Source organism: Hydra viridissima, unplaced genomic scaffold (assembly GCF_058129835.1).
Source record: "Hydra viridissima isolate aposymbiotic clone 2 unplaced genomic scaffold, HvirCarnegie_v1 scaffold_9, whole genome shotgun sequence".
Classification (NCBI taxonomy): domain Eukaryota; kingdom Metazoa; phylum Cnidaria; class Hydrozoa; order Anthoathecata; family Hydridae; genus Hydra; species Hydra viridissima.
The window spans coordinates 11,773,013-11,784,651 of record NW_028324308.1 but is presented as its reverse complement, the minus strand read 5'-3'; the positions used below and the strand labels follow the sequence as shown (position 1 = coordinate 11,784,651).

General features: G+C 29.7%; 2 protein-coding genes across 3 annotated transcripts in view; both read right to left on the bottom strand.

The window, feature by feature from the left end:
* Nucleotides 1–2,565: 2,565 nt before the first annotated feature.
* LOC145185742 (uncharacterized) lies at nt 2,566–4,356 on the bottom strand. The gene has a single exon (XM_080061743.2). It carries the CDS (start codon nt 4,337–4,339, stop codon nt 3,287–3,289), a length of 1,053 nt encoding a protein of 350 aa, XP_079917869.2. The 5' UTR covers nt 4,340–4,356; the 3' UTR covers nt 2,566–3,286.
* A 477-nt stretch (nt 4,357–4,833) lies between these two features.
* The window catches only part of LOC145185252 (SCO-spondin-like), a 43,153-nt gene continuing 36,347 nt past the window's right edge, over nt 4,834–11,639 (bottom strand). For both annotated transcript variants that reach the window (XM_090097858.1, XM_090097857.1), the window contains 13 exons: nt 11,301–11,567; nt 11,058–11,192; nt 10,759–10,959; nt 10,592–10,621; nt 10,238–10,381; nt 9,855–10,031; nt 9,251–9,405; nt 8,861–9,086; nt 8,527–8,745; nt 8,285–8,396; nt 7,953–8,143; nt 5,642–5,912; nt 4,834–5,451 (listed from right to left, as the gene is read on the bottom strand). In XM_090097858.1, coding sequence (XP_089953984.1) covers nt 5,010–5,451; nt 5,642–5,912; nt 7,953–8,143; nt 8,285–8,396; nt 8,527–8,745; nt 8,861–9,086; nt 9,251–9,405; nt 9,855–10,031; nt 10,238–10,381; nt 10,592–10,621; nt 10,759–10,959; nt 11,058–11,192; nt 11,301–11,567 — 2,570 coding nt within the window. In that variant the 3' untranslated portion in view covers nt 4,834–5,009. The remainder of the gene's footprint in view (nt 5,452–5,641; nt 5,913–7,952; nt 8,144–8,284; nt 8,397–8,526; nt 8,746–8,860; nt 9,087–9,250; nt 9,406–9,854; nt 10,032–10,237; nt 10,382–10,591; nt 10,622–10,758; nt 10,960–11,057; nt 11,193–11,300; nt 11,568–11,639) is intronic.

The window sequence follows — 11,639 nt, the reverse complement described above, 5'->3', positions numbered from 1 at the left end:
CGACAAACAATCAAAGGGCGATAAAAAGAACACAAACGTGCAGTCAAGGTCCTATGAACATCGAAGCACTACATTCAAACAATACAATGGCGGTCTTTATGACAAATAAATCATGGCAACTAGTGGTAAGCATGGATGTATCTACTGTGGGTTACAAAATCACAAAAACGAAGATTGTACAAAAGTGCTAACGTTTGCAAGACGCAGGGAGATTTTAACAAGCAAAAGATTATGTTACAACTGTATTGGTTAAGGACACTCGGCGGAAAATTGTAAATCAAGAGGATGAAGAAAGTGCAATGAAAAACATCACTCGTCCATTTGTCAAGCTGGGAACGCAACAATAGATGGTAAAGTGGAAAATAAAAAAGAAACAATAGGAGCAGTGCTTAATGCAAGTACAACTATTCACCCAACGGTGATTGCAAAAGTAAACGGCGAAAAAGCAAGGATAATGTTGGATACGGGTACTGGAAGTTCCTATATAAAGTACTGTGAATAAGTTTTAGCCCACTTATTAAAACTCATGTTTTTTTTAACAGATTATGAATAATAGCTTCCGATTATTTTTTTATATAAAATAATGTCTAACTTCAAACAATACTAAACGATATTTTAACAAACAAAAGCAATATTTATCAAAATTTTACATAGATTTTTGTATTTAGTTATCTAACGTGTTTATTTTGGCATCCTGTTATGCCATATGGACACGCTGTATGTATGTATGTATATATGTATTTATGTATGTATGTATGTATGTATGTATGTATGTATGTATGTATGTATGTATGTATGTATGTATGTATGTATGTATGTATGTATGTATGTATGTATGTATGTATGTATGTATGTATGTATGTATGTATGTATGTATGTATGTATGTATGTATGTATGTATGTATGTATGTATGTATGTATGTATGTATGTATGTATGTATGTATGTATGTATGTATGTATGTATGTATGTATGTATGTATGTATGTATGTATGTATGTATGTATGTATGTATGTATGTATGTATGTATGTATGTATGTATGTATGTATGTATGTATGTATGTATGTATGTATGTATGTATGTATGTATGTATGTATGTATGTATGTATGTATGTATGTATGTATGTATGTATGTATGTATGTATGTATGTATGTATGTATGTATGTATGTATGTATGTATGTATGTATGTATGTATGTATGTATGTATGTATGTATGTATGTATGTATGTATGTATGTATGTATGTATGTATGTATGTATGTATGTATGTATGTATGTATGTATGTATGTAAAACAGCGCGCAGGTAATAACTTGGGTTTGCTTTAGTTGCAAACAGGGCAGATGAACACTCTACTTTCTTCCTAAAAATCAAACAATGAGTTCTGAACGCTATATTAGGTTTTAGAAAGAAGACTTCTTGAAAAAATCTTTTTGAAATTCATCAACCCACTTTCTCTATGAAAGATGGCGGACGTTGCCATGGATTGAAACAATAAATAGCATGGTTCTTGAGCAAAGGAATTAACATGTTAGAGTGGTCCAGCAACAGCCCAGATCTCAACCCAATAGAAAACGTTTAGAAGGTCTTGAAATCAAAGATCGTCGAGCGTCCTGCACTTCGATTCCAGAACTGATGATGGAAATAAAGAGAGTTTGGATTAATGACATGTCTCTGCAATACTTTCAAAAGCTCTCTGAAAGCATGCCGAAACACATTGAAATGGAACTTATGAACAAAGGGCAGATGACTAAAGGTTAAATAAATCTTAAAAATTAATATTTGTAGTTTAATTGCCTATTTGTTCTGGATTTTTTGAAGATAAAAAGCGAAATTTAAGTCAGATGTCCACAAAATTTCTGCACTAGCTGCATTTATCAGTTTATTTGTTTGAGTTGTATCAGTTACAATCTAAAAATTATTATCATCGAAAGTTTCGGTTAAGATCACAACTCTTCGAAAAACGGTTATAACGGTTCGTAAACTAAATGATAAATTTTCTTACAGTTAATAAAATCGTATTCTAACCGTTGCTTGTAACAATAGGTCTTTTAAGTGTTATCGTGAGTATCACTTACGTAAGGCTTGGATAATTAAGACATGATGAAGAGAATCCTTATGCACAACTTGCTCTATTATCTCAGCTTACAGAGAAACTTGTAACTTTTTTTATGCAGGCACCAGGTTAAAATCAATTAAAGTCTTTAAAGTAAAATTGCTTTGTTTTTTAGTTTTTAAAACTTTAATAACGATTATATAAAAAGGTTTTTTTACTTTGTCTTCTTCAAATATAGCAATTCTAAAAATAAAAATAGATAAAATTTGGCGCAATAAATGCAATTTTGACCCATTCTAGTTGAGCAATAAAATATAGTACAAGTGCGAAAATTTGTTACAATGTTAAAGTGCAAGCAACTTCTGCGAAAGTTTCGATCGTACAAAGAAAAAAAAAAATTATGAAATAAAAGAGCTTAAGAAAAAATCCTTTCCAAACTTTTGCAAGCTGTAATACAAAAACGTTAGTAAAAGAGAATAAAAACCAGCTTAATAAAGGTTTATGTTTTACATTACATTCTCTATATATAACATTACATTCTCTATATATAACATTACATTCTCTCCAACAAACAAACTTTTAGTTGAGATACAAGTTATATTAGGAACTTCATTTTAATTTTTGATTGATCATTAAAAAAATTCAAGATAGGCGTCAGAAAAAAGTCTTTTAATGAGTTATCATAGAGAGATGAATGATTTCCCAATAAGTGTGGTAAATTTCCCATGAATTGACAAAATTAAAATATAAAGCTGAAAGTTAAAGTAAAGTTCCATTATAAGGTTTGTAGTCTCGAAAACTCGAAAAATGACTGAAGTTACATCTTATGTAATTTGTCTTCATAGAATTAAGATATTTACTTTCACTTTCCTTTTTTTTTCTTCAAATATAGCAATTCCAAAAAATTATCAAGAAATTTCAATCCTGTAGAATTTCAATTCTGTACTAATCCGGCATTAACTAATGTGTTCTAAAATTTATTTTTATATTAGTAATTCTACAAGAGGTGACAACTGCCTGAAAATAAAGTTTGGATTTGCATCTGATTTTGTTTGGCTTTGCATTACAATGTTGTTACAAATACTTGTTAAAAAAAAGATGTGACATGGATACCAAGGCCTTCTAGTTTATTTGGAGTTTTTTTTTAGTTTATTTGAATTTTTCAAAAGGCTCATTTACAATAACGGATTTCCAAAAAATTCTTCAACTTCATCGAGTGCAATCAAATTCTTATTCAACCTCATTAGGTAGAACAACAACTTGGAAATTGTCACCTATATGTTTAGCTTCACTAACATGATTCATAAGCTCTTCAGAATCGCGGAAACGCTTTAGCTTTGATTGGCTGTAACAAGCAAGACAAAAGTAAGGTAAAACAGAACCGTGTTTCGACTTATGGTGGAATGATTGTTCATCGATATTTTTAAATCTAGCGCGACAACCTATGTCTTCTAAGCAAGAGAGTGGATGAAAAGTGCAATAATGGTCAATAAATTTATCTACATTACAGTAGTAACGAGCACAAGGACATTGGCACAGCACGTGATACTCCGACATGTGCTCTTTGTATTTTTCAACATTACAGAATGACTTATCGGGACAATGTTCGCATTGCTTTTGTTTGCGCATATGATTTTTAAGTTCATCTAAGTAGTAAAAGCCGTTCCAGCGCTGACTTCTCTCACAAAAAATGTTGTTACAAAGAAAATTATGCTTTTTACGGTCGTGCTTCTCTGCTGATGCAATGTCTTTAAAAACTGTTTTACACGCTCTGCACACGTTTTCAAATAAATCTAGTATTGTACTACTCCATCCATCAACAACCAGTGTGTTTGTTTTATTTGATTTCAGCAATTCCTCAGCTTCTTTGTATTTACCATCGTTGTTCGTCACAAGAGTCACGTGGTATTTAAATCTTGAGTACGAGTACGAGTTAAGCGTCGTTGCCTTTGTGTAAAAGTTTATTAAGTAAACCAAAAGATCAATCCAAGGAGCTTCAACGGACGTTGTGTGACTTTCGTGTAACACTAAGTTTGATGACAATTTTTGAGTTTGTTTTTGGAGTTTGTTGCAATGTCTCTTATTTTTGTTAAAAAAAAGGTGCACCCTGACATACGGATATTCTTCAAATTCGACTTCATTTAAAAAGCGCTCACCTATACTATTCCACTCAACCAGAATGACGTCGTATAATATTGTCTCAGCTGGACCATAATTTGGATGGAGGCCGGGAAATAAAAAACATTTTCTTAAACTTTGTATTTTGGAATCGTTTTTAGACATCTCTTAACTCCTTTGCCAGCAATTTTTCGCGAAAAATTATTTACCAATTTGTTCATTTTTCGATTTTATTAATTATTTATAATGACGTTCCAATAATAAAAATCTTGAATCTTTATTTTCGATTAAAAAATGACCCAACACTGTTAATAGAAAGCTTTCGAAGCGTGATTTAAAAGAAAAATTTTCAATTGAATCTCGATTAGTTTTACTAGGTAGGAGGTGGGAGTGGGGTGGTGGGGTGGCACTAGGAATAGAATTTTGATGGGTGGCTAGTTTACTGATTCCTTAATATTTACATTTGTACACGATTACTTTCAGGATAGATATATTTGTTGATGTTTGCGCATAAAACGCTTTGGATATTTATAGAAAACTAGTAATATTGTTTTTTCTGTCTTTCAATCCGAGAAAAGTCTGTCAGCAATGAGAAGATTGCTTAACAAAGAAATATTTTTCGAGTAACAATCATAAAGAAAAGTGTAACAAACAATGTATTAGTTTTCTAAGTTATTTTTAAATTCTAATTTTTAATTTACATCTGTGTAACGAATTTATAAATTACTAATGTTATAATAAAAATATTAGAACAACTAGAAAATTTAAATACCATGCTACAAAAAAAATTTAAATCCTCATTTTAAGTACAATTGTCATGGAGATTTATTCAGCTTTACCAAAAATGCCACCAGAGGCGAGATCTTTTGTGCTTTCTAGGTGCACGAGGATGATGAATTTTATTTTTCTTTGTACCTACACTAGTAGAGGAACATATATCTGGTAAAATCCGAAGCGTTTTGGTTTCTGGTTCACAATCAGCACAAGATCCACCGCAGTTGGCTGAAATAGTTTTACCATCAGGTGATGCTTTGAAGTTCGTTATGCGCTCAAACATATTATCTGGATATCCTGTTGGCACCCATCGTAAATCTCCACGAATGTGCGCTCCAGTGTTTGACAGGTCTATGCTGAATTGACCTTGACGACAGTCTTCAGAGCTTTTTGAATAACAGTCACCAGCTGAACCGTAAGCAATTTCTTTACCTTCGGAATACGCAAACTGGAAATCGTTACGAATAATCAAGTCTGATGTGTTCACATGAACTCGACGAAACCTAATTTGTTAGCATATTTTGTGATACATTAGCCATTTTTTACGTAATTCGCTGAACATATAACAAATTAGGGGTGGGAATACATGAGTTGCAATTAGTGTAAGAACATACATTAGAATAACAAATCTTAATCTAAAACTTGAAACCCCCTGGATTGGTATTATCTAATCAATATAAAACAAACGTGTACCATGTTTTGCCCCATCTTTTTTCAGATTCTACAGGTTCGTTAACAACATCCCCCTGACACGTGTTAAAGTTTACAAGGCGAGGTCTGTAAAAACTTGCATAATTCTTTTCAGGACCAGAAGTCAAAGTAAGATATTCTTTAGGCACATACTGCTTATACTTTGACATATTATAGCAGTACATACTTATCACATCACAATTCGTGCTTAAACGTAAACTGTACTGGTCATCGGGTGCACCATGTATGTAGTTACTAATTACCGTGCAGTTCTCTAAACAGCATGATTTAAGATTAGTCAACCAATAAGTTAGCATTTCAGAATGTTACCTCTAACAGACTAACAGTTTCCGTTCCGGTGTAACAGAAATTCGAACTCTTGTAGTTCTAATTTGCTGGTAAATTAGGACTACGAATAAACATTATCAAAATATAATTTTGGGGTCAATACTTTGTCCAAATATATGATATAAATATAGTGAATACAAATTTTGAGATATTGAAACTTTTAAATATTGTTACAGTAAGATGAACCCAAGAAGAGCTCACCTCTTTTTTATGAATTTTTGTTTGTAATTTTTAAATTTACTGTTAGTAGAAGTTGATGCAATTTTTATGGAAGGTAATTGTTAGTAAGGTAGGGCAGGGCACGTTGCGCATTAATGCAATTTGGGCAACTAAAATATCTCAAAAACTATGCATCTAGTGACAAAATTTCTAATAAATTTTTAATTTCTATAAAGCATCTGCAATTACTTAAGTATTAATATTTTATTCATTTATTGTACTTTATACTAGATTTATATTTGGTGGACCAAATGTAAAAATCTTACCATTATTTCCATAACGTAATTTTTGTTTTACAAGTCAGGGCGAGTTATATAATAATGATATAAAAAGGAATAAGGCAATATCAAATTTGACAAAAAAACTTTCCAAAGTAAACATATATGAATATGCATGCATGCATGCATGCATGCATGTATGTATGTATGTATGTATGTATGTATGTATGTATGTATGTATGTATGTATTTTTGTATGTATGTATGTATCCATGTATGTATGAATGTATGTATGTATGTATGTATGTATGTATGTATGTATGTATGTATGTATGTATGTATGTATGTATGTATGTATGTATGTATGTATGTATGTATGTATGTATGTATGTATGTATGTATGTATGTATGTATGTATGTATGTAAAGAGATTAAAGATATCTTGTAGTTTTAGCAAAAAATGCACAACAAGCTCCACCCTACCGTACTATTTGTTGATTTTCATTATTAACTTTTAAGATATTTTAATGGAAATCGAATAATGATGATGCAAACAGTATTAAAAGTTTATTTCCAAACAGCAAATTTCAATTTGATTGTATAAAGCATGATGAAGTTCTAAGCTGTCAACAAAGTAGGAAAATTTTACTAAGAATGAATTTGCAAATCAAGCAAATCGTCAAACCAAAAAAATTCAAGCAAATCACTAATAGTAGGGACTGATGTCACTGTTGGTGATTTACTTGATTATGTTGTCTTAAAAACAACATAATCAAGTAAATCATCAACAGTGACATCAGACAACAGTGGGAGAGTTGAATAGAATGAGTCCCTACTAATGCTGTATCACTTTTGAAACAGCATTAGTAGGGACAACATTGGTTTAATGGGGTGTACTTATCAGATGGGATTTCAAAATTCTTGTTCCAGGAGGTAAATAATCAGATGTAAAACGTGCTTGTTAGTGATAAACTCAGTTCAATTTTTTTTGATATTGTCGAGAAGAAAGTCTAGAAAAGCTGAAGGTTCAATTGCATTCATTTATTTACTTCTATGTGCTTCACATATAATTCAACCTCTTGATGTTGCTTTTTATACACCTCCAAACCAAATGTTTGTGAGAATGAAGTCAAATAAAAATTTTTCTCCTAACTTTACTTGGGTTTTTTATGGCCCCAAACAAAACAAATAAACTATATAAAATAGTTTTGAAAATGTAAATAAAAACTTTCTCTTTTAGAAAAATTAAAATGAATTATTTTACAGTGCCTAAAATAATTTCCAGTAGCAGAGGCCGAGTTAATTTCATTACAAAGTGATAACAAAGATAACAATTGATAATATCCCTTGTAGTAAAAACAAAATAAAAAAATTTGGCTGCTGTGTTTATAAAATACAAAATATGTAACTTGCATGCTCATAAAACTCCTCTGTACTTTTACAGTTAACTAGTCAATTAGTGAATCCCATGATACTTATTGTCATTCATAAAGGGTTAAATATTTGACAAAACTAATAAAATTGACTTACTTGGTATGTCATAGATCACATTTGCTTTACTTATAGTTAGTTCACTGATAAGTAATTTATAGGGCTTGTCCGGACACCGTGTTTCATAACCAAGTTTTAAGGCATTTTGCTGGTTAGTTGAAAGTTGATACAACTCAATGTAATAGCGATTTCCAGGTTTTAAAATAACTTTAAAGGTTTCTTTTTTGGTACTAAATAAATATATGAAAAGAATAATTTAGTTAAAAAAACAAAACAGGTTTTTTAAAGTTTGGTCAAGTTTTTATAATGAATTGAAAGACAGATAAGACAAGCTAAGTATACCAAACTATAAAAAAAAAAACACCAGTTACCTGAAATCAAATGTAGTCAGTTTCTGAACAGTTTCAGAATAAACAGACGGTTTTTCAATATTCATAAAAAGCGCAGTATCTCCATCCCCTTCCATTTGAAAAGTATATTCAGCTGGAAAATATAACCAATGAAAATGAATAAACCTTCCAAACAAAAAAAAGATATTTTTACTTTTATAACTTTATACTTTACTTTAAAGATAATTTACTTTATATAAATTCTCAGAGCAAAGATTACTTACAAGAAATTGGTGGCACAAAATAGCCACTCAATTTGGCTGCAAACCTTGTATTACTAATAGAAGAACTATTTGGAAATATAGGAGCAATAAACTCTGTTTGAATAGTTCTGTAAAACGATTGCTTATCTTGCAACTCTGCTTTTAAATTTGACACATTCATACTGCTAGGTTGCTCATACAACTCGTAAAGAATTCCAGAATATGTTAAAATACGATGTTCTAAAAAAAAAAGAAAACTAAAATAGAGTTAGGAAATTAATAGTGACTATAAAAAAAAGGAGTGGAAGCTATTTTAATAAATTAGTTTATTGTATAAAATTTGTTGGTTGCATACTGTATCTTCCACAAAATCCTTTAAGATTAATTATATCATCAGCATCCAATGCCCCTGGGAAAAGATAAAATTCATCAATTGACCCTGTTAACTGTTTTGAACTTTCAGGTTTGTCTTTACCAATTCCAACATAACCATTCCAGTCTCCTGGTAACAAATCAACCTCATGTGCTGATATTGTTAAGTACCTTGGTTCCACCTCAATTCCATTCAAATATAAATATCCCTAAAATATTGACTTTAGCAAAACATGTGATGTTTTCATAAACTAACTTTGTTAGCTTATGAAAATAGAATCACATATTTTGGTTTTAGTTAAATTTTCACAATTTAAAATGTAAATTATTTTTTAACTTGAATCTTTAATTTATTTGTAATTGTAGTGTTTACCTTATTATCATCCAAATCGTAAGTAACAGCAAGGTGTGTCCAATTGTCAAACATAAATACCCCTATACTACTTCTTAAACCAAACACTGTTTTATTTTCATACTTGATAAAAAAATGAATTGCACCAGAGGAATGCACTTCCAACTCATACAAAGCTGTAATTTATTGAGAAAACATCATAAACAACAGGTTAAAATGTATAGTACTAAACTTTTCAAAACTTTACTGCCTGGTTTTCTTAAAGGATTACCAATAAGAGTGATTTATAAAAACAATCACCTTAAAAAGATTATTCAGTTTTTTTACTACTTCTTCAAAAGAAATTAAATTAATTTCTAATGCTTTTATCATTAAAAAAAAAAATCAATAACTAAAAACATGAGTAGAGAAAAATAGCAAAAATATTAACTGTATAATTAAACCAACTAATGGAAGTAAAAATTTTTACATTTAATTAAAGTAAAAAATAGTCATAAAAAGATGGTAGTGGTAATATTTTTCTTTTGGTGGTAAGTGTACATGATGGTAAGTGTAAGGTAGTGGTAATATTTTTTTTGATATTAATTAAATTTGTAAAAGGATTTTAAAACTAAAAAAATCTCACTTATGCCATCTGCATTTTTGACAGAAAAAATTGTATGTATTTTGCGAACAGGTTGAAGGTCAAGCCATGCTGCAATTGTGATACCATCAACTGGTTTATTTCTGAAACTTGAACCATTTAAGATAAGGGCTCCAGGATCATTCATGGTCAATTTTGTTAAGCAGTGAGGCCGAGTACCTGTAAAAACATCCAAGAACAAGCAATAACAAAAAATTTACCAAAAACTTTATGGTGATTCAATTCAAATTTTGTGTTAAAAAACTGCTAATTAGATCTAAAATGAGTTAAACCTTAATTACTAATTAAAAAATTTTAATAACTAAATAAAAAAAACTTTTATGGAATTATAATATTGTTTTTGAAGCTCTAAGAAAAAAACTAACTATCAATTGTAACATGATCAGTTATGGTGCCATCATTTCCCCATCTTGATTCATCATAAATAGTATGAAGAGAACTTGATTCTTCTATGCAATTTAAATCAAATGTAAACATAATGGTAGGTTCATATAAGTAACCACGGTGTTCTAAGAAAAGAGAACAGCAGTTTATAACATTATTACAAAATAAAGATTCATAACAACATTTTAAAGAATGCATAAGTATCCTTATTACTTCAAATTACAAATAACAATTAAGTATTCTATATAACTAATATAAAAAAAGTATGAAATTTACATTTAAAAAAATATGATTATAAATATGAATATGAAAATGTTAAATAAATGGTTTTTTACCTTCAATCCAACCAGATTTCATTAATGGTGCTAAAAAACAAAGAAAAAAAATTCTTTTTTAAATGCACAGTTAACTCTTAGAAGATTTTTTCTTTAAAAATTTCAGTACAAATTTAAAATGAATTTGAAATTTCAATACAATTTTAAACTAAAATAAAAAAAATTACAATTGCAAATATTTTTTGACAGAGCTCTCAAATAATTGTCATCAGTGGTAATATTTTTTATTTGGAACACGGACTCTTTGTTGTTTGTTATACTTAAAAGATCAGAGAATAATGGTTTTTCTCCCAAACCAACTGCCACAATATATACACCAGATTGTCTAAGTGGTTTAGCTGCTTCATATAAGACTGTATTATCAACAGCTAAAAATTGATAAAGATAGGATTTAAAAGACAAGAAAAATCTAAAATCAAATTTTAAAAAATCGAACATGTCTAAAATCAAATATAAAAAACTATACCACTCTTTCCAAATGTAAAAAGCAAAATAACATAAGGAACTCCACCACGATTTTCATTAGTTTTTATCAGGTTTTTGTAAACATGCTGCAGTGCAACATCAATTTGATTTGCATCATCCAAGGTTTCCATTTTCTCTAAAAAAGAATCCATAACTTTTAGAATTCTAAAAGAAAATTTTTTAAATGATTGGTTTCAATATAAAACTTATTATAGCACGCAAATAATTTTAATAAATTAGTTACCAATAGCATCTAGTACAGCTTGTTTTTCTAACAAAAACTCAAATTCAGTTGTTGCAAAAGAAGCATACTTGACAGCAGCAACTTGGCTAACATTAAACTCATTAATGAAATTGATAAGAAATGATTTCAAAGTAACCCAAAGATCTTTTGAACTAGATGATGCATCAATTACAAGTATTATATTTAGTTGACGTTGGCAAACTGATTGACTAGGTGTTGTTGTAATTACTGCTTTTGTGAAAGTGGATACAGTAGTAGGTACTTTTGCTAAATTTTTATTTAAATCATCAAAAAAATATTTGACATAGAACATTAAAAAAGTATTTAAAAAAATCTTAT